The 22,573-nt window shown below is 46.5% G+C and overlaps 1 protein-coding gene and 2 long non-coding RNA genes across 11 annotated transcripts; 1 reads left to right on the forward strand and 2 right to left on the reverse strand.

Moving 5' to 3' along the window:
- Positions 1-360: 360 nt before the first annotated feature.
- Positions 361-9,613, reverse strand: LOC121141543. The gene is made up of 4 exons (XR_005878480.1): positions 9,291-9,613; positions 4,471-4,534; positions 843-1,056; positions 361-627 (listed from the first exon to the last, which is right to left on the reverse strand). It is a non-coding gene; the product is annotated as an uncharacterized LOC121141543 (long non-coding RNA).
- On the forward strand, positions 9,612-20,918 carry Amz2 (archaelysin family metallopeptidase 2). 8 transcript variants are annotated; one of them, XR_005878478.1, is made up of 11 exons: positions 9,612-9,743; positions 10,087-10,245; positions 10,524-10,612; positions 11,390-11,672; positions 12,398-12,571; positions 12,659-12,787; positions 16,059-16,222; positions 17,225-17,401; positions 19,251-19,632; positions 20,484-20,561; positions 20,676-20,918. XR_005878478.1 is itself a non-coding variant. In XM_005069978.4 (9 exons), the coding sequence occupies exons 4-9, from the start codon at positions 11,390-11,392 to the stop codon at positions 19,401-19,403; spliced, it is 1,080 nt and encodes a 359-aa protein (XP_005070035.1). In that variant the 5' UTR covers positions 9,612-9,743; positions 10,087-10,245; positions 10,524-10,612; the 3' UTR covers positions 19,404-19,658. The 8 variants fall into 8 exon arrangements, 5 of the variants coding, with proteins under 5 accessions (XP_005070035.1, XP_021082784.1, XP_021082785.1 ...); XR_001196469.3 differs by having other exon boundaries at positions 20,484-20,918; XR_005878477.1 differs by lacking the exon at positions 20,484-20,561.
- On the reverse strand, positions 17,442-22,489 carry LOC106021129. 2 transcript variants are annotated; one of them, XR_001196475.3, is made up of 4 exons: positions 22,352-22,489; positions 20,907-21,027; positions 20,193-20,299; positions 17,442-17,821 (listed from the first exon to the last, which is right to left on the reverse strand). It is a non-coding gene; the product is annotated as an uncharacterized LOC106021129 (long non-coding RNA). The 2 variants fall into 2 exon arrangements; XR_005878479.1 differs by lacking the exon at positions 17,442-17,821 and having other exon boundaries at positions 20,124-20,299.
- Positions 22,490-22,573: the final 84 nt, after the last annotated feature.

Genomic DNA, 22,573 nt, shown 5'->3' on the forward strand with positions numbered 1-22,573 from the left:
TTACAGCCATGGCTGCCCACGTAAAACAGTAAAACAGAACATTCTGGCCTTTGCGTTTTTTGGTAGTTATCTGAATTACCATTTAACATATTTTCCCCAGGCTACAGGCCAGACCGTGGACTCATCAGAGGCGCGTGAGTGTGAAATGAGGTCTAACCGGAGCGAATGAAGAAGGAGCTGTGGGGAAGGGGGCAGGAAGTGATTCTGCCACCTGCTGTTAGAGCAGCAGGCCTTTAGGGACTGCAACTGAAAACTCCCCGGGCGCGTTTGTCTCGTTCAAACGTGAATATCTTAGCTCCTGCTAGGGAACACACCAGGCCCAGAGCGCTAACCACCCCAGTGACTCACATCAACAGGCCATTCTATCAAAGAGGACTTCTGTAATTAGACTTTGTGACCAATGTGTCCAGCCACGAGGCTATGTCATGAGGCTTTCTGGCTACTGCTAGCTTCTCAGCTAAAAGAGGCAATGCTGACTGACAAGGCATCGAGTGTCTGCCGTGTTATCGTCGTAGATGGACCACCTGCTAATCCACAGCTGTAACAGCAGGGCTTACTGCCCTCTCCATCCCCTTGTTCTTCAGAGCTTCTTATTGTCTTCATTTGGGAACAAGGACCCCAGGTGGCCTGGAGGGAAATAGCTTGAGATGAGCCACCAAGGACCTGGAAGGGTCTCAGCTTGAGCCCAAGCCCCCTCTCACAGGTTCAGTGTTCTCTCCACAGGAGGCTGAGGTCTGAGCTCAGGAACATGGGGAAATAGGGGGGCTTACTCCTCACAGCGCCCCCACCCAACAAAACCACAGGGAACCTGCACCCTACTCCCTCAGGGCCCCTGCAGGTACCCGGCTGGCTGGGGACAACAGTGACCCAGAGAATCCAAAGGCGTAGTGTCAGATGGCAGAGCAAATGTGCCAGCTAAGGGTCCAAGCTGTGTCGTGACTTCATGTGCTGGGCGCCCGCTGCTCCCTCACTTGCTGCTGCCCTGGGCCAATCTGTGCTCTTCCACAGCTCAGCCCCAGACATTACTCTTTTATCACCAACACGGAAATGTCACTACTGCTTAGAATACAAGAAATAATCAGGGTTATGTATATACATACATAAATTAATGTTGACAATTAGTGCTTTTATTTATAAATTTTAATCAAATTATGTAATTTTTTGTTTGTTTGTTTTTCAAGTCAAGGTTTCTACATGTAGCCCTGGCTATCCTGGAACTCACTCTGTAGACCAGGCTAGCCTCAAATTCAGTGATCTGCCTACCTCTGCCTCCAGAGTGTTAGGCTTAAATGTGTGTGCCACAATTGCATGGTGTACCTTCCTTTTTATTTGTTCAGTGCTGAAGAGCAAACCCAGCAAGGATATAACTGGATCATGGCAGTGGGACCCCTCATGGACCCCAGAGGGTCTGGAGAGATGCTTGGAGGTTAAAAACAAGTGATACAGAAGACCCAAGTTCGGTTCCCAGGCACCCATGTAAGGTGGCTTATAATTACCTGTGACTCTAGCTCTAGGGGCCACGACACCTCTAAATGCTTCCATGGGCATACACATAACCCCCCATATACATAGTTAAAAGTAGAGATCTTACCACTTTTAACTTAAATAAATAAAAGACTTCAGACAGCTAGGTATTACCTATGAACCAGAAAGTGGAAACTGATCAGAGACCAAATAGCAACCCTTGTCAAACAACCCCTCTACAATAAGCTACATTCTCTGACCCAAAATATGTATATTTATATAGAAAACATAAAATAGGAAAATGGTGTCAGAACACATATGTATTATGTAGCCCTCATTTACACTCCCTATAATGGTTCTACTTCATATGAATAAGAAGAGGTTTATATATGAGACAGGGTTTCTCTGTGAAACAGTTTTGGCTATCCTGGAACTCACTCTGTGGACCAGGCTGGCTTCAAACTCACAGAGATCTACCTGCCTCTGCTGCCCTAGTGCTGGAATTACAGGACTGTGCTACCACTGCCCAACTATATAATTTTTTAAGTGAGTAGGTTTTTTTTAAAATATGAAACTAATGAATGCTAACTGCAGAAGAAATATAAAAAATAAAATATAAATAGCACAGAAAGTCCATCTTTTAGATGCTTTTAGCAAACATTATGCACATATCCATGTTTTTATATAACTAGTATCAAAGTTATATATTGTTCTGAAATTAAAAAAAAATTCTTTTCAAGCCAGACATGGTGGCACATACCTGTAATCCCCTCATACAGGAAGGCTGTAGCCAGAGGGTCCTAAACTTATGCCAGCCAGGCTATACGGCAAGATGTGTCTCAAAAAGCCAAACCAGAACTAAACAAAAACTGGAGACCTTGGGGACAGTTTTCTGTTACTGCAGCACAAAGTTCAGTCTTTCTAATGGCTACAGAACCTTTTGTGACATTGACTTGATTGACTTTGTTTACTGTGTGGTCATTGTCTAGTCCTCAGAATTAGAAACAGGGCTGCAGGGAGCACCCTTAAACTCAAGAGCATTGTTCTCTCTGGAGAAAGAAGTGAACTGAAAAAACAGAATGTGTGATGGCAAAGGCCCATACTGTCCCAATTTTGCTGAAAAAAATGTTTTTTCTGGGCACAAGTACCAGGAGGGACTTTGTTCTTCAGCTTGCTTTGTCCTTTTCTAGCATGCCTTACTGTCTTCCCTCACGTTGTTGGTTAAAGAAGAATTTTCTATTTTGCACAAGAAATATGCTTTTGAATTGAGCTAATGTCACATCTGATGACACACCTTCTGGTTTCCTCTTTATCACATTTGTTTCCATTCCCTGACCCAGGGTGCTCAGAACCTGCAGCCAGTGTCTGATGTAGCAAAAAAGAGAGACACCCCACCACCACCACCACCACCACCACACGCACGCACTCAGGCAGGCATTTGATGGGGGCATTGAAGACTGCCCAGAGAGTGAGTCTGAGGCAGGGTGTCATGGCTCCTGGCATAAGGCAGCCTCCTCAAACCATACAGCCTGCGTGCGAGGCAGTCCTGCTACCACATCCCTGGAGCTAGGTGGTTTTCAGCTTGTGCAGGAGAAGTTTTGAAGTGTGCCCAGGGCTAGGAATAGGAAAAACCCTGCCTACTGCTTCCAGGCGGGTGCTACTGTCTGGATTGGCTTTACACTAACCTGGCCAGCAGGCTTCCCCCACCCCCAGGAAGTCCAAAAGGACACGGAGGACGGAGGACCTGGTGTGCAGTGTTTCCATAGAGGTCACGGAGAGAGTGGGTGGCTACTTTGCGCTTGCTGAGTGCTAAGACACTTCCTCTTTCATCTGATGGGCCTCGTTCAGGCCAACACCTTCCCACCACACCTTAGAAACAGAAAAAAGGGGAACGCAAACAAAAAACCGAACCCTCAGAGGGAGCTGCATAGCAGGGAACACTGTGCTGCCACTCTGAGCCACAGCTGGGCGGGTCACTGGGGGAATCGTGGGCATCCTCCAGTGGTCACAAGGACCACTGCCCTGAAGCTTGTACACCCACCCATCCACACACCAAACCACTCACCTTTTCTCTCCTTCTGTTTGTTTTGTTTCCTGGGACAGGTTCTTGTTATACACGGCCTAAGCTGGCCTTGAATTAGGTGTAATAGCTCACGTCTCGAAGTGACATTCTTAAAGTAAAAACTAAAGGCTGCCCTCACCAGATTTGGGTTTCTGTGTATATGTACATGTTTCCAAACTTAGATGTTGAGTACAGACACGTATGTGCATATGCGTGCATCTACACACATGCATCAGGTTGTGGCAGGTTCTAGAAACTGTCAGAGGCACAGAGAATAACATGCCTCGCAGGGCATCAAAGGATGTAGTCAGGAGGCCACAGCACCAAAGGGCTCCCCGGTTGCTCAGCAATCTGAGCTTGCCCGCTGATAAGCATCTCTTTTGCTCCAGTAAACAGAAGCTGAAGTAGAACCATAACACTTGTTCTGGGAAACAGTAACTGTAGTCACAAGTCATAAATAATAAAGGAGAGAAAAATCCTCTTTTAACTTAATGGACTGAAAGATATCTTGCTTTTCATTTTTGCTAATGGCCCTTCTCCCTGGGCGCTCCCAGAGCTGGCCCATTATGGAAGAATCTGGCCTCGGTTTGCAAGCAGGGCACGGTCCTAGACATTAGCTGCGAGCAAGCTGTTTGGGACAAAAACTGTGTTGTGCTGTGTTGATGCTGTGTGGTCCCTGTGGGCTCTGAGTTTGAGGCTTCAGAGGGCAGATTCTCTGCATTGGAGGGAGAAGACAGGTCAACTCCTGTTCCTTTATACACAGCCTTCACTTAGAGCATTACAGAAACACAAGTTAAGATCAATTTTTATCAAATAATTATTTTCTATCTTCTTGCCCCCCAGTAGGGTCCTGTTTCCTGTATTACAACACCCTCCCCTTATCTGCTGTATCCACCTCTAGGCTGTTGCCCTGCTTAGGTAGTCTGTAACCCTAAATTACCCACCTGTTCCTGCTTCCTGACCAAGCAAACTTTCATTTCCTCAGGGCAGAGGACGTCAGCTACTGTCCTGAGAAAAAGAAAGACGCAGCAGGCATGAATTTATACTAGGGAGCGAATGGTTGAGAACCTTTAACCGTCAGAGTGTAGTCTCATGATTAAATAGGTTATGTAGCTGGGTGTGGTGGTTCATGCCTTTAACTCCAGTACAAGGGAGGCATAGGCAAGAGAACTGCCGTGAGTTCCAGACCCACCTGGGCTTTCCAGTAAGTTCCAGGTCAGTCTGAGCTTCCGAATAAGAGCCTGACTCAAAGAACAATAAATAAATAAATAAATAAATAAATAAATAAACAAACAAACAAAACCTATAAAATATGTAGGTTGTGAGACTTGAAAGCTGTGCAGCAGAATGGGGATGAAAAGTACGAGGTGGAGGAGGGGCTGGAGAGATGGATCGGCTGTTCAGAGCATGCTCCGTTCTCACAAAGGGCCTAGGTTTGGTTCCCAGCACCTACATCAACCGGTTCACAACCACCTTTAACTCCAACTCTACGGGATTGGTCGCCCTCTTCTGTCCTCCACAGGCACCTGCACACACGTGCACATATCTGCCCACAGACACACACATACACACAAACTAGGGATTGCAGGCTCAGACTTTTGGGCCAGTGAGGCGGCTCAGTGAGCAAAGGTGCTTACTGGGCATGCCTGAAGACCTGAGCTTGATTCCTGGGGCCCACCCTGGAAGGGAACCCACCATGGAGCGAGAGAGAATCACTTGTTTTGACCACCATACATGTGCCGCTGCATGAGCACCACCCACGGACAGCAATAATACTTTTTAAACAAATTTTTTTCAAGACAGGGTTTCTCTGTGTAACAGCCCTGGCTGTCCTGGAACTCACTCTGTAGGCCAAGCTGGCTTCGAACTCAAGAGATCTACCTGCCTCTGCCTCCCAAGTGCTGGGATTGAAGGCATGCACCACTACCACCTTGCCTTTATTTGAAGTGTTTAAAAAAGATTCACATGAAGGGCTGGAAAGATGTCTCAGAAGTTAAGGGTACTGGTTGTTCTTCCAGAGGTCCTGAGTTCAATTTCCAGCAACCATATGGGGGCTCACAACCATCCATAATGGGATCTGGTGCTATCTTTTGTCAAACAGGCATGCATACTGGCACATGGGACCGATGTAGGCATGACAGTTATGCAGCTTGGCTTGTTTGTGGGGTTCCTGGCAGTAGGATCAGGACCTGTCCCTAGCACTTGAGCTGGCCTTTGGGAACCCATTTTCTATGCTGGGTTAGCCTCATCCAGCCTTGATGAGACTTGGTGCTACCTCAACTTGGTGTCCCATGCTTTGTTGACTCTCATGGGAGGCCTGTCCTTTTTCCGAACAGAGATGGAGGAGGAGTGGCTAGATGGGAGGTAGGGGGAGGGGATGGGAGGAAGGGAGGAAACTATGGTTAATATGTAAAATTAATGAAAAAAATGATAAATGAATTTTTAAAAAGATTCAGATGGGGACACTCACACCTTAAATTCCACCACTGGGGAGGCAGATGCAAGAAGATCGCCATCAGTTTGAGGCCAACCTGAGCAACATAGTGAGTTCCAGGCCAGCCTGAGCTATGAAACGAGACCAGATCAATGACAACAGCTCAGTGGGTAAGGACACTCGATACCAAAGCTGAGGGCCTGAGCGCCTGAGTGTGGTCCCAGAGCCCATGAGGGAAGGGGAGCACTGACTCCCTGAAGTTTGTCTGTATGTTGTAGTACACGTACACACACACACACACACACACACACACACACATTTTTAAAATTCAAAAAAAAATTCAGACTTCGTCCACGTTTGTGGAACTCTCAGGCAGTTAACTGCGTGCTGTGTTTTTACAACACTGACAGTCAGGAAATTACCCTTTCCTGGAGAACCCAGGATGGCCACAGGCAAGACATTCCCACTCTGGGGCCTCCTCTCAGGGGATGAGGCCGCCCTCTGCCAGCTGCCTCTGAGACCCAGGGCATCGTCTGTAGCCCCGCCCATGGAATCCGGCGCCAGCCTTTTCTACCTCCAAATGATACCTTGGGTAGACAAGCCTCTTCACACGACAATGAGAAGTTATGACAGAAAAGAAATGGACAGCAAATATGACACGGCAGAACAAAATTTGAAAGGCATCGCGGTTCATATTCAAGAGAGGTAAGACACTTAGTCTGTGAAAACGAGACAAGGTGGTGTTGGTATGTTCGAGACACTGTAACAAAATACCATGGGTTGGATGCTCCTCGGAGTTCTGGGAGTTGGGGGACTCAAGATCAACCTGCGGGTACGTGTTGGCTGTTGTCTCCACTTCCTGGTTCATGGGCAATGTGCAGCTGTCTGGAGTCTCTAACAGGGTCACAAACCCAATTCCAGAGGGCTCCACTGCCATCATCTAGTCCCCTCCTGTACCAGCCGTGCCTCTCACTGCCGTGACCAAATGCCTGCCTGGCTACTGGAAACCTAAGGAACAATGCATTTTGGCTAATAGTTTCATGGGGCACCATGCGTATTATTTGGGGGGTGGGGCATGGCAGTTTAAGCCGGAGGCCACCGGTCACATTGTGTCCAGTCGGGAAGCAGAGAGCTATGAATGCTGGTGTTTGGCTTGACTTTATCCAGTCCAGGATCCCTGATCATGTCATGGTGCCACTCACAGTTCAGTCAGGGTTTTTTCTGCCTCACCTAGCCTAGTCAAGAAACCCCCTCATGAAGGTCTGTTTCAAAGGTGTTTCTAAAGTCTATCAAATTAACAATCAAGATCAACTACCAACTTGGCAGAACTCTACCTGGCTCTGCCTCCTGGAGTGCTGGGTTTAAAAGTGTTCAATGCATTTTTTTTTTTTTTTTGGTTTTTCAAGACAGGGGTTCTCTGTATTATTTTGGAGGCTATCCTGGAACTCCCTCTGTAGCCCAGGCTGGCCTCGAACTCATAGAGATCCACTTGCCTCTGCCTCCTGAGTGCTGGGACTAAAGGTGTGTGCCACTAACACCCGCCCCAATGCAGTTTTTTAATAGCCACAACAACATGTCATGCAATTAAAAAAATAGTAGCAAATTTGAAGAGAGGCATGATGACACATACATGTGATCTTATCATCCAAGAGGTTGAGGCAGGGGGATCGTTGTGAGTCTGGGGCCAGTCTAGGGTACACAGTAAGTCCCAGGCCAGATGTGGCGCTAGTCTGGGTAGGGAAGAATTCACTCACGTGATGTCAACCACATAGTATACTATGTACCCTCTGGCTATAAGGGATCGTGAATAATTTCTGAACGCTCATTGGCAGGACTATGTGTCTGCAATGATATGGATTAGTTATTCTGAAATGACTCTCAGTGCGCATTGTACCACAGAGTAGTTAAATGCAGAAGCAAATTATGAATAATGAAGGCCGACTTTTCATTACCAGGGAGGGGGTAGTACATATGGGAAACATGGAAGCCAGCAGGAACACTGAGTCTTCGGAGAGATTGGTGGGAATTCCCAGTGAAGGTGTCCTCCTGTGACTAAGTTTGTTCATTTAGAAATACACACCGGAGTACTTGGAAGTAAAGGAGCATCATGTCTACAGCTGATTTGAAAATGGCTCAGGAAGGGGGAAAATGCGGTCATTGGGGAGAGATCTGGCGGGAACGGGAGAGGCTCAGAGAGGCTCACGGGGAAATAGGACCAAAGAACATTATGTAAGTATGAAATTTGGAAAGAATAGATTTTTTTTAATGTCAAGAGGAGTTAAAGAGAGATGCAATGAAGACGTTCACAATCGGGGACTCCGGAGGGTAAGAGTATATGAAGATGTTTTAAAGTTGCTATTTTTGCTAGTCTTCTGGGAAGCTAAATTTTCATTTTTAAAACAAGGCCTTAAGCCGGGCGTTGGTGGCACATGCCTTTAGTCTCAGGAGGCAGAGGCAGGCGAATCTCTGTGAGTTCGAGGCCAGCCTAGTCTACAGAGCGAGTTCCAGGACAACCTCCAAAAAAATATAGAGAAAACCTGCCTTGAAAAAATAACCAAAAACAAAACAAAACAAAAAAACAAAAAGAAAAAACAAAAAACAAGGCCTATGTAGTCCAGGCTGGCCTGGTATTTGCTATATACACCAGACTGACCTCCAATTTAAAGATGCTCCTGTCTTTGCCAACAAGGATTAGCAGGTGTGTACCCGAACTTTAATTATTTAAAAACAAAGTTTGGGTTGGCCTGATGGTTCATAACTGTAACTCCAGTGCTCGGAAAAGGGAGACACGAGCCCATGGTCATCTTTTGCTACATAATGAGTTCAAGGCCCGCCTGGCTAACATGACACCCTTTCAAAATAAACCGCTTTGTCAACTTGGTAAAGGCAGTTTGGTTAAGTACAACACGAATGAACCTTGTTATAATAGCTGCCACAAGGATAATTCGAGCAGAGTTTGGGGGTGGGTGGGTAGGAGGAAGGGTACAGAGAAGTGGGGTGTGAGGTCCTTAACTCCCAAGGATGATATAGGATGTTGACAAGGTAGTGACATTTCCTGGTCTGACTGTGCGCGGTGCCTGAAGCGCTCAGACATGAAGGGGGCCGGAAGCAGGAGACCCTGAGCGCTTCAGGGGCTTCCCCAGGAAGGCTCCTGGGGTCCGAGCTCGAAGCTCTTAGTTCCCCGGTTTTGAAAGGCTACCCTAGGCCTCACGCCCTGGGGCTCAACCCTGCTTCCTGACAGCCGGTAAGGCCACACGACAGTCGCGCCAGCCAACCAAGAAGGGAAAGTCCAGCGGGTGATGTGTCAAGCCGCGGACACGGCTGACTTACTTGGATTCGGTGGTTGAATTACGCAGGCTCAGCCCACGGGTCACTGAACCCCGACAGGTGGTGGCCCCCGTAACCCTGCACCGCCCGCGAGGAGCGGGCCGCGGCGCCCCCGCGAGGGCAGGCGGAGGAACGGCGACGGCTGGGGATTGTCGCCCTCTAGCTTCAGTTCACACCGAGAGCAAGCAGCTGGCGCCGCGACACAGGGCGAGCGCTGAGAAATGGGGCGGGGCCTCCTGGAAAACGGGGCGGGGCCAGTGTTTGGGGCGGGGCCTTAGGAGGGAAGAGTACGGTTAGGGGGCGGGGCGATGGCCGAGGGGCGGGAAGGAGCATGGCCCGTGGGTGGTGCCGGAGGGGCATCCGTGATTGGGCGTGGTGCGCCGGTGCGAGACGCATGCGCACAAGAACCGCCGTGGGAGCGAGAGGGCGGCCTAAGGGCCTGTCCGGTTGAGGGTGGTATGATGGAATCGGCAGGGCTGGGCAGAGAAGGAGGGGGAAGGTCTTGATCTCTGGGGAGGGGCGGATGTGGGAGGGATGGTTGCAGCGGAAGCAGAGGGGACCTGGGGGCGGGATGTCCCCTAGGAACGACGCCGGCTTTTCCGGTTGCTCCCCGGGGAGAAGTGGCGAACCCTGAGTTCCGGGGAGGTCCCCACAACTCACCCAGGCGGAGACTGGGTTGTGTCTGTTAACAACTAGCATGTCTGATGAGACCCGGTTTGCACAGGATGTGTGTGGGGGGGGATCCTAGGCCCCCAGCCCACTGCCTGACTCTAAAATTCCTCCCTGCACACTTGCTCAGCGTCACCGCCCACATTGGCCTAGGATGTGGGGGCCTTCCGACCTTCCACTGTGCCCTTTTTATTAGGGCGAGGGCGCCTGCCACACCCCTTTGCCAGACATGTGTGTCCTTAGAAAACCCTAAGTGGGAAAAGCACCTGGAGACGTCTCCTTTATAAAGGTAGGTAGACTACAGAGGGCCACGTTTGTTTTTGTATTTCATCCTGTGAAACTAAAATTTCATCCCAAAATGTGTACCGCATTAACAACTTAGCCTGTGCAGGCCTTTTCAGTCTAGAGACTGCGCCACCCTCTTGTGCCCGAGGATTCAGAAGTGAGCACGGGTGTTAGCTTACACTTCAGAGTCATTTGTCTGTAAACGAAAAAACCCTTAGGTAATTAGAAGACACAGACTGGACAGAAATCCTCATCTCTTCTTTTCTGTTCTAACTCGAAAAGCCTCGTGGTGGAACATCTGTTTGACCAGTTCAGCGGAAGGATGAGCGCGCCACATAGGGACTCGATATGAATGGAAAAGGTCCGCCAACGTGAGTCTCTTAGTCATCTTAGGTCTTCCCCGGTGTTTCATAACTGACATGAAAAGCTTAAGGGGCTGAGATGTATCTTGCCAACCTGCAGTTAAATTACAGAGCTGGGCACTGACATTACTTCTCCTGTTACAGAATATCCTTGAATAACATCCGAAGGGATAGGTCGTTCATGTGTCCCAAATGGAGTCAACTCAGAACACTGTGATTATTGTTAAATGACAGAGGACACTGGACTCTCCGGGTTACCTCTAGTTTTCGTTGTGGTTGTTAATTACTGTTTTTGAGACAGGTGGTTTTTCAACTTGCAGCCTCCTGCTTCTGTCTCCTGAATGTTGGATTTGCAGGTGTCCCCACCGTGCCCAACTTATCAATATAATAGTTCTTGGAGTGGGAGCGGCGGGTTCTGTAAGTGATGGAGGATGGATTGAATGTTTTAAATTCCTTAGATACTGATTGGATGTGGGGAAACTACTCCAGTGTGACATTTGGAGACATTGGCAATAGGTTACTTATTCTGGAAACTAGAGGTGTAACTGAAGGACAGTCCTTATGAATGAATGAATTTTATATGTCTTCTTAGTTTTTAAAAATTTTGTTTTGTTTTGTTTTTGTTTTTGAAGATAGTGTTTCTGTGTGTAACAGTCCTGGAACTCACTTTGTAGACCGAGGCTGGCCTGGAACTCCCACCTGCCTTCGCTTTCCCCGTTCTGGGATTAAAGGTGTGCGCCACCACCTCTGTGTTTTGATTCTCTGTCTCTCTCTCTCTTTTGGCAGATGCAGGTACTCCAGCATTCTGAACACACACTAAAAAAAGCTCTCATCTCTAAGAACCCAGTGCTTATGTCGCAGTATGAGAAGTTAGATGCTGGGGAGCGCCGTTTAATGAATGAAGCCTTCCAGCCATCCAGTGATCTCTTTGAACCTATTACTGTGCATTCCAAGTCTGATTGGATTACCTCCCACCCTGAAGACCCCCAAGATTTTGAGCAGTTTTTCACCGATCACAACAGAAAAGCACCCTGTCCAGAGAAACACATTATCTATATGCAGTCCATTGGTGCGTCCTGGGAATGCGGTGGTTGGGGTTTGGCTTTGCTGTGGTGCTGTTGACCAAATTCAAGTGACCAATTTTTATTTAATTTTTTTTTTTGGTTTGGTTGGTTTTGTGTTTGTTTTTGCTTATTGTTTTTCAAGGCAGGGTTTCTCTGTGTAATAGCCCTGGCTGTGGCACTCATTTTGTAGACCAGGTTGGCCTTGAACTCAAAGAGGTCCTCCAGCTTCTGCCTCCCTGAGTCCTGGGTGTTCACCACCATACCTGGCTTCAAGTGAGCAATTTTTTATGGCTTCTGATTTTTTTTTCTTTTTTAGTGCTGGGAATTGAACTCAGGGCTCTATGTGTGCTAGGCATTTATCATATGTGATAATTTGTGTGCGTGGTGTGGGAGGGGCCACGTGCTGCAGGACAGCTTTTGTAGAGTTCATTCTCGGTTTCCAGTGCGCATGTCAAGTGTGCAGCAAGCACCTTTCCCTCCCGGCCGTCTTACTGGCCCTGTGTATGATTGCTATTGACGCTCCTTCCAGCGGTAGGAGTGTTGTAGCCAGACTGGCTCAACAGCGAAATTCTTTCCTCTTGACTTCATGTTGTCATCAATGACTGGTTAAGAAGTATTGAGGTTTCAGAGTGGATTCTGTTTTCGATTCCAGACAGTTTATAGAATAAGGTGAAGACTTTCCATCATTTTAAAGTTTGTCTTAACTTCCTGCCCTTCCCCCATCCCGTAGGTTCTCTAGGCAACACCAGAGTTATCAGTGAAGAGTATATTAAATGGCTCAAGGGCTACTGTGAAGCATTTTTCTATGGTTTGACCGTAAAATTCTTAGAACCAGTTTCAGTCTCTGCCACGAAGTGTTCTTTCAGAGTGAATGAGCACACACAAAACCTACAAATCCATGCAGGTAAATGAGCCTTAGCAGTTGGAATGTAGCAGAAAGGATGTATGCATATATGTCATAAATATTATTCCTGCATTTCTTTTCAAATAGGGCATATCCTGGCATTCTTGAAAAAGAAGAAACCCAAAGATGCCTTCTGCATTGTGGGGATAACAATGATTGATCTTTACCCACGGGACTCCTGGAATTTTGTCTTTGGGCAGGCCTCTTTGACAGATGGTAGTCTTTTTTGATACTATTTTGATATTGTTCAGTGTGAGGGTGTTTGAAGATATGCAGAGAGTTGGAAAAAGAATTCCATCCAGTAGTGTTTTCAAATATTTAGAACTGTATGTCCCGTGACATTCCGTGTGTGCTATAGTGGGAAGTGTGTTTTGAAAGACTGATGATATGGGATCCTCTTCAGGAGGCCACATCTCCCTACCTGACCTTGAAGTGATGATGCTTTTCTCACAGAGTCATTTGGAGGTCATTTGTGTAACAGTTCCTACCCGTAGTGCTTGAGACGCCTGTACATACCCAGACGTTTCAGCTCAGCATCTGGGGACCAGCAAGACAAACAACTTAAGGAGATTTGAGCTGTCATTAACATATGTAAACTCTTGCTAATTCTTTTCCTGTGTGTGTGTATGTGAGAGAGAGAGAGAGAGAGAGAGAGTGAATGAATGAATATGAGACTTCAAAGCCCACCCTCACAGTGACACTTCCTCCAACAAAGCCACACCTCCTAATAGTGCCACTTCCTATGAAGCTTGTGGGGACCAATTGCGTTCAAACTACCACATATCCCTAGTCCTTGCTAGCTGATTTTGCACTTTTGATCAAGCACAGATAGAATAGCCATAAATAAATATGTAAGTACATATTTTCTTTTTCAACTTACATTGGTTTTATTTTTCCTTAAGGTTTGTGGGCGTAGCTCAGTGGTAGAGTGCTTGCCTAGAAAACCAACTTTGGGCCACATGTGGTAGCATAGCCCTCAAATGGAGCACTTCAGAGGTGGAGGCAAGAAAGAGAACCAGGTGTTCAAGGGTGGCCTCAGCTACCTAGTGAGTTTAGAGCCTGCCTGGACTACAGATACCCTGACCAAGCACACACAGCAACAAGAAACCGAAGTTCTTGCTGGGCATTGGGGCTCATGTCTGTGATTTCATCACTGGGGAGGCAGACGCAGGCAGACCATAAGTTTAAGGCCAGTCTGAACTGTACAGCAGTCAGTATTCCATCAGGAAAAAAAAAAAAAGATGACAACGGAGAAGAAAACCAACCTGGACTTGGGACATATAAACTTTAACTCATTAGAACCTCCTGGCAATATTAGGAGGGACCTGAAAGTGAGTCAGTGTCTTTCTTTCTTCCCTCATTTCTGTAATTTATTCTTTCCCCCTAATTTTTGCTATTCTCTGTCTAACTTCACACACATGCACGCTCACACACACGCGTGTGCACACACACACACACACACCCTAGGATTTAAGGCAGGTTGGGAGGGGAAAGGCCAGTAAACTAAGGGGAATGGGGTATTAGTGCCCTAGGAGGGGGCAGTGAGAACCAAGGGCTTGAGAGAAGAGGGCTGGTGGTCTGTCTGGATTACACAAGGCTGGGGCTTACCCTGTCAGATGTCTGTGTCAGATGTGGGGCTAGGCTAAAGCTTCTCTCATTACCTCATCCTCAGTGCTCCATCTCCCCAGGTTCTTGATCACACCCCTGGATCCTCCCAGCATGCCCTGTTGAGGTCTTGAGTTACGTCCTGCTATGTGTTTTTAATCCTGATGTCTCCTTTTATTAACATGACTGAAATGAAAACATTGAAAATAAATATGCAAAACAAGTATTCGTTGACCTAGACACCATTAGTAAATTATTATATGCATTTGAGGAGAGTGGGTCAAGAAACATTATCCAAACTGTTTCTATTTGAATTATTGTGGTGGGGGGAGGTTAAGTTTTAAAAATATTACTTGACATAAAACGAGGCATGTCAGGATAGCAGTTGATCTGATGTGAAATGAGTGTATTTCACCACAAGTGACCTGGTTGTCTTTATGATTAAAGACTTATTTTTAAACAGAGGAACATTTAAAATATTATGGCTGAAGGGATCACATGAAATAGGTTCACACTTGTTCAATCAAAGCATGCCACTTGTGATAAGTGATTAGATTTGCTTTTCCTTTTAGAATACTCTTTCTCTAATTTTCAAGTATCAGTCTGCAGTTGCTGAGGGTGAGGTGAGGAACACTCTTTTGAATCAGGTTGAATTAGACCAGATTACTATGAGTTTACTTACTTATAAATAAAGAGCTCCTGAGCTCGGTGTTAGAGGAGTTTATGGTGTGGCTAGGGCCTTAACTTGCTTCCCAGCAAAACAGAACAAAGCAAACAAACAAACAGCCATACAGGGGGAGCACTGCTTCACGTGCTTGAGTTTCTGGTTCTGAACCCTAGTAACACATACAAATTAATTAATAGTAACAATTTTAAAAGATAGAATTAAAAGCTCCTTGTTGGTGAGCAGAGTTGTGGAACAGTTGCTGACTGTGAATTAGGTATCAGACAACTCTCCACTCTCACAGAGATGGTGTATATGCCTCTGCTGTCACACACAGGAAGTCAGTCACAAGGCTGTATATTCTGGTCACCTGTCACCAGCCTCTTGATAGAGTCCTGCTGTGCTTTAAAAAGGAAGTAGGGGGAGGGAAGAGGCTCTTCTCTCTGAAGACTCTGTCTCCAGACAGGAGGGACAGTGGGTGCTACCATAGGGAAAGCCAGAAACTTCACTGGTGTGTGAGGCAGAAGTCTGCCCTTGTGCTCCTGATCCCAAAATAGTGACTGCTTGTTATGCCATTGTTTACCACGGCTCTTCTGGAATACTTGACTTGAACTATCCCTGAGTAAAGACAGAAACTTCCACTTTCTCTAGAATTTAACCATTGTTTGATGCTTCTAGATTTCTTATATATGCTTTTATTAGCATATCTTAATTATATGTAATAGTGGGATTCATGACTTTTCACACATGTGTATGATATACTTAAATCAAATTCACCTTCCCATCCCCTGTTCCTCCCACTTTTGTTGATAGTCCTTCTCAAATAGTCCCCCCTCCCCAGTGAATCAGTGAATTTAATATGGCTACCTATAGGAGCACATAAGAGGGCTCACTAAAGGAGCACAGACACTTTAGCTATGACTACCCGGGTGAAGAAAATGTCACTTCCCTCCTCCAGCAGGTCCTCAGTGAGGGTCCTGGACCTGGCCCATCCTTTTCCCTGCATTGAATTTCTGGGGCAGTTGGTTGGCAGGTAAAGATCTCAATAGGGAAGTCTAAGACAAAAGTTGTTTGTGTTGGCAAATCTCTTAAGTATTTCCAGTGGTGTGGTGTCAGTCCTGATATGCACTGACTGACCAGATGTGTAAACAGCCATCCTTGGGCTTTGCTTTCTGTATCTTAACCTGGTGAAAAAGATAGCTTGTCTTCTTTTTGTAGGCGTGGGGATATTCAGCTTTGCCAGGTACGGCAAGGATTTCTACAGCTCACGGTATGAAGGCAAAGTGAAGAAGGCCCAACGAACATCTTCCAGTGACTATTCCATATTTGATAACTATTACAATCCTGAAGTCACTAGTATTTTGCTGAGGCGATCCTGTAAGGTAAGTTGCTTTGAAAAAAAATTTTTTTAAGATAGAAATTTTACTTTTCCCAGGATTATTTGTAGGTTTTTCCTCTTAGAAATATATGTTCCAGTATGTTTGAAGGGCCCCATCAACCCCTATGCTCATCAGAATCGCTTGGTGTGCTCAATAGTACGAAAGATCTACTGAACCCACATCTGGAATGAAGGAGCCCAGAGTCTGAACTGCTAGGAGCCTATGGCCTAAAGCAGACTTACTATCCTCCTGCCTCAGCATTTCATGTACAGGGATGACAAGCATGCACTCCCGATTTTGATAGTCGCAAGTACAAACTCATTGTACCATCACCCAGTGGGTAGAACTCACTGGTGAGGGGTCCCACACATGGAATCAGCCAGCCAACATATTAGCTGCCCCAAGCTGAAACCCTGGTCTGGGAATGTAATGAAATGACCATTACTAAGTGTAGAAGAGCTGGGCAGAATGAAATTTTGGCTGTTGATGGCTGTACTGGCTGGGTTTGTGTGTCAACTTGACACAAGCTGGGGTCATCAGAGAAAGGAGCCTCAGCTGAGGAAGTGCCTCCATGAGATCCAGCTATAAGGCTTTTTCTCAATTAGTGATCAATGCGGGAGGGCCCAGCCTGTGGTGGATGGTGCCATCCTTAGGCTGCTGGTCCTGGGTTCTGTAAGGAAGCAGGCTGAGCATGCCATTGGGAGCAAGCCAGTAAGCAGCTCCCCTCCATGGTCTCTGCATTAGCTCTGTCTTCAGGTTCCTGCCCTGTTTGAGTTCCTGTCCTGACTTCCTTCAGTAATGAACAACAATACTGAAGTATAAGCCAAATAAACCAACCCTCTCCTCCCCAACTTACTTTTTGGTCATGGAATTTTGTCACAGCCATAGAAACCCTAAATAAGATAATGGCAATGGCGTTGATTCCTTTAAATCTGTTTGTGAGGAAAAAGCGTTGTGTAATTGCTAATGGTGGTACCATAATGCAGTGACATAAATGTCTTGCAGACTTTAACCCATGAGATCGGACACATATTCGGACTGCGGCACTGCCAGTGGCTTGCGTGCTTAATGCAAGGCTCCAATCACTTGGAAGAGTCTGACCGGCGTCCTCTACACCTTTGCCCTATCTGCTTACGCAAGCTGCAGTGCGCTATCGGCTTCAGTATTGTGGAGAGATACAAGGTGAGTGGGGAGGGCAGCGAAGGGAAGGAAAGTGGTGAGCTAAGCGGCAAACAGCGTTTTCTATTAGGTCTTTGAGAGCCATGATTTATCGGAGGAAATTAGGTAAAGACAAGCAGGAAACTGTGGTCTTAAAAAAATGTAAAGAGGGCAGGCAAGATGGCTCAGGGGTTAGATCCTTTGCTGCCTTGCCATGAGAGCGTGAGGACCAGAGTCTGGGTCCCTAGGACCCACATAAGTGCCCACCTATAATCCCAGTGCAAAAATTGTCCTCTGGCCTCTACACTCATGTCATCCCTGCCTCTCAACAGTATAAATGTTTCCTTATGGTGACTCACACCTGTAATCCCAACACGCAAGAAACCGAGGCAGAAGGGTTGCTCTTATTTCAAAGCCAGCCTGGGCTGTTGATTGAGATCCAGTCTAAAAAGGAACAAAAAGAAACTTCAGTTTATGACTGAAACAGTGGTTCACCCAGTAAGAGTACCCACCATTCTTGCAGAGGACCTGAGTTTGGTTTCCAACATCCATACAGTGGCTTACAATCACATAAAACTCCAGTCCCAAGAGATCCCCAACATCCTCGGAGGGCACCAGGCATACAGGTGGTACACATACATATATGTAGACAAAACACTCATAAAGATAAACTTTAATTTGACAATGACTGTCTTTTTTTTTTTAGATTGACTTATATATGTGTGTGTGTGCCCTCTAGGCCAGAGGGGCTTGTCTGATTCCTTGGAGGGACAGGCATTTGTGAACCACCTGATGTGGGTGCTGGGATCCAAACTCAGGTCCACTGAAAGAGCGGTACATCATCAACTACCGAGCCATCTTTCCATCCCTGATAGTGACTGTTTTATCCTTACCATTCACTGAGAAATGGTCAAAGGAATTTATCTGTTTCAAGTCCAGTTAGACGAAGGAGTGACTCTACAGTAGAAATGCATACTGATTTGTGTGGTAGAGTTCACCTTTATAAGCATGTAACTGTGTGACTGTGATTTTCCAAATATGTGACAGGCACAGGGTCTGTTAGAAAAGAATGGATGTCTTTAAGAAGGAAGAGAGACAACTCCCGGCTGTGTGCACGCATCAGGACACATCCTGGCGGCTACTTCTGTGTCCTACTTGTGGTCTGCCTGCTCATGCAGGGACAGCACTTGAGTATCTCCATCCATCCATGTCTCCACGCACACATGCCTGCCCTTGCCTTGGGTATAGTTATGTTGATATGTACATGTGCATTAAGCTAAAAGCACGGCACAGTGCCTTAGAGAATAAGCTAATTGAGAAAAGAAATATCTTGTTATTCTAAAATAGTGTAGAATTCGTATAGTTTTTTCCTCTGCATATTTTTTGTTGTTGTTGGGTTTTGTTCGCTTGTTTGTTTTTTGAGGTGGAGTGGTGTTGATAATGTAGCCCAGGTTGGTCTGGAATTCACTGGGTAACCCAAGGTGGCTGTAAACTTACAGCGGTCCTCCTGACTTAGGCCTTTCTTACATTTTTGGTTGTGAGCCTAGCCTTTAACAGCTGAGCCGTCTCTCCAGGCCAACTGAGGCCTTTGTGAGTGTTGAGATTAAGACAGGAGTAACCAGACCCAGCTCCTGTGTACCTTTGACCGTAGTTTTAGGTTATGTTCTCTATATTTTTGGTCTATGCTGTTTCTCTCGGTGTCACTCATGTCTTGTACTCATAGCCTGCCCGCTCCATCAGATGCAGACTGTTCATGGGTGGGGGGCACAAACCAGGATTTGGAAAGCCTGGCTCTAATGCCAGTGATTGTGCCTGAGGAGACGGTTTTGCTGTTATGTTATTTGTTAAAATGCAGTGTTTGTGCTTTTTCAAGGCACTGTTGAGGTGGATCGATGATGAATCTAACGACACATCAGGAGCAGCTCCCAAAAATAGTTCTGACCAGGTGAATTTGAAGAAACCTGTGGAAGCTTTTAAGGATTGGAGAGAATGGATAATAAAATGCATTGCTGTTCTGGAAAAATAAGGACTTTCAGATGGGAGTAACCGAAATAAGTACTGGCACACTAGGTGTTTGTGGGTAGAGTACTTCATTGACATAAACCATCTCCTGGCCTATGCTGAGGTCAGGTAACAGACTAGAAGCTTCTCTGAAGCCCCTGGATCAGAATAAGGTTCACCGAGAACAAGGAAAACTCTCTCTGCTCTCCTCTCCTGTCTCACTAGCTTCAGATTGGATTAGCTGAAGCTAGAAGGTAAATAAATAAATACTTTAAAAGTGGCTATCTGTGTGGCCCAAGGAATGAATGAACACTTTCCAGGGTTGCTTTTGCATGGGGAAGAGATGCCGCCCTTGTGTGGCACAGCTGAGTCTCCAGGGCTGCGAACTTGACCGGCTGCTTAGCGTCCTTGCTGCTGCAGCCTCCCCTTCTGACCCATGGGTGCCCTTCATTCTTTCCTGACCATCTATGCCCCTGCCCCTGAAAGCAGCAACAGGTTCCATCAGTTCTTAGCAGTGAGAACAGCAGTGGTGTGTGTGTGCGTGTGCGTGCGTGCGTGCGTGTGTGTGTGTGTGTGTGTGTGTGTGTGTGTGTGCGCGTGCATGTGTATGTGTGGGGTGGGTTGCTATAGCACCACTCTGGGCTCTAACTGATGTGTCATGTCTGAGGGCCTTTACAGATACTTTGCAATGGTGCTTATGTCTGTGTAGGTCACACTCATTCTGTAGGGTTAGGTGAGACTGAGGTTTATGTTTCGCCCACTTTATTGCATTATGACGTGCTTGAATAAGGAAGGGAGTCACTGGGTTACTTACCTGCCAGGATGTCCAGAATGCCTGTGGTGTCCTGTCAGCCATGACAGCGGTCGGTGGCTGTGGTGATGAGCAGCTTCAGGGTCAACAGATCTGCTCTGTCAGTGTATCTTGAAAACAAGAAGTTACTGCTACTTCATGCCAGTGAACTGGTAGCTTGTCCTACTTGTTACCTATTTATAGCATTGGCTTTTGTTTGTTTCATTTTGTTGTTGTTTCTCTTTGAGACTGGCTGGCCTGGAACTCAATATAGACTAGGCTGGCTTTGACTCATAGAGATCCCCCTCCCAACAGCTGGGATTAAAAGGATGTGCCACCACCTCTGTGATCCTGGGGTTTGACCACGGCCTTGCTCATACTTAGCACTCTACAGTTGAGTGGCATCCCCCGGTCCCCAGTCTCCCACTTCCCTATCTTTAAGGTAAGACTTAAATTCCTTCCTTCTCCTCTCTTTCATTTTCTTTTTCTTCTTTTCAAATGGTGAAGAACGACGGCAGGTGTCATTCCTCAGGGATCAGGTCAGGCAGGCTGTCTGGTGAACCTCAGGGCCACCTGCCCGTTTTTCCTCCCCCCACCCTGTGGGTGCTGGGTGTCACCCTTGGGCCTCTGTTTACATGGCAAGTACTTTACTGACTGAGCTATTTCCAGCTCCCTTTTCCCATTTGAAATCTAAATTCTTTCTTCGTTGTAACTTGCACAGTATAATTAAAAGCATACCTGACAACCAAACCAGTGGTTTTCCTTCGATTCACTTGCTTGGCTAAAGTCCTTTTATCAGTTCTGAAAATGGCTGCTTATCATTGGCATCAACTGAAGACTGTTCACGGTTGTTCTAATACTGAAAAGAAGCAGATGGGTTTCACAGGTCTTGTTTAATTCTTCCTTAAATAATTACTCCTAATCATTCCCCATTCTTCCACATTTTGTTTAATTTTCCTACTAGGTAAATGCAGTTCTCCTGTGGGTCAACATTAGTCATAAACCTAGAGTAGAGATTTGCCTAGGTTAAAAGGTTGGGAATAAGCCTGCTGGTGGTGGCTCACGCCTTTAATCCCAGCACTTGGGAGGCAGAGACAGGTGGATCTCTGAATTCAAGGCCAGCCTCGTCTACAGAGTGAGTTCAGGGCAGTCTCCAAAGCTTCAGAGAAACCCTGTCTCAAAAAAAAAAAAAGTTGGGGATTGTAATTATCTGAACAAGATAAGTCCATGTTAGCCTACTCTGCTAAGGAGCCAGGAATAAGAACTTTTGGAAGAAAAGTTGATGAGAACGGGACTGAACAACTAGACTCCCATAACAACATTCATTAAGCAGTCTTCACTAAGTGCAGTTGTAACAAATTAGATCATATGCACTTTTGGAGAATTGTTTAGGATTAACTTAAAAAATACAATTTAGGGGCTGTCGAGCTGGCTCAGCAGGCGAAGGTGCCTGCCATCAAGTCTGAAGACGGGAGTCTGACTTCTGGGACCTGCATGCTAGGCTCTCCCTAGTTGTCCTCTGGCTTAATGCACGATGTAACATGTGCTCACCAGTAACAATGGAGAGACAGAGAGACTGAGGAGTATGTGCCATTTACCATATCTGCAGCTCAGCAAGGAGAGCCTGGGCTGAAAGTGCAAGGCGCACACTCTACACCAGCCAGGACTTCAAGCAGGTTTTGCTCTGCACATGCTCAATGAACATGACGTTAAACAACCGATGAAAATAATTTCCCAGGCTGGAGAGATGGCTCAGTGGTTAAGAACACTGCCTGGTCTTGGAAAGGTCCTGAGTTCAATTCCCAGCAACCACGTGGTTTGGTGCCCTCTTCTGGCCTTCAGGGATACATGCAGGCAGAACACTGTATACACGACAGATCTTTAAGAAGGAAAAAGAAAATAATTTCCCAATATCTAAATACCGCCTTAGAAATCAGTGAGTTTGAAAACCACGTTTTATGTCACGTGTCCTATTCTTTGACTTCAAGAGATCTCTCTCTCTCTCTCTCTCTCTCTCTACACACACACACACACACACACACACACACACACACACACACCAAGCGATAGCAAACGTTGACATCTCCGTACATGAGAACTTAACAGGAGCAGGATTTTTGTCCACTCTGTACTTGTCCCTTCATTTTTTTCATTCCTACTGGTTCTGTGGGACCAGGTCTCACCATGTAGTTGAGGGTGGCCTTGATCTGGTGTCCTTCTATCTCAGAGCCTCTCCAGTGTGCCCCAGGCATGCTTTTCGAAGCAAACACCTCCCTGACACAGGACCATGACTCATCTCAAACCCCTGGAGGAGCGGAGGGCCGGGGTTGTTGGTTGTTTCCTCTCCGAAGCCCGAGTGACAAAATCCAAGCAGGCAGCGGCGGGACTGCTATAGCCGTCAATCG

This window comes from Mesocricetus auratus, unplaced genomic scaffold (genome assembly GCF_017639785.1).
Source record: "Mesocricetus auratus isolate SY011 unplaced genomic scaffold, BCM_Maur_2.0 Super-Scaffold_100007, whole genome shotgun sequence".
Lineage (NCBI taxonomy): Eukaryota > Metazoa > Chordata > Mammalia > Rodentia > Cricetidae > Mesocricetus > Mesocricetus auratus.

What these genes read in the sequence shown, in the direction of transcription:
- Amz2 (XM_005069978.4), top strand. Translation starts at nt 11,390, where the DNA reads ATGCAGGTACTCCAGCATTCTGAACACACACTAAAAAAAGCTCTCATC. An exon ending in GCAGGCCTCTTTGACAGATG is followed by an intron (nt 12,788 to 16,058) that starts GTAGTCTTTTTT and finishes TTCTTTTTGTAG; the next exon opens with GCGTGGGGATATTCAGCTTT. An exon ending in TGCTGAGGCGATCCTGTAAG is followed by an intron (nt 16,223 to 17,224) that starts GTAAGTTGCTTT and finishes AATGTCTTGCAG; the next exon opens with ACTTTAACCCATGAGATCGG.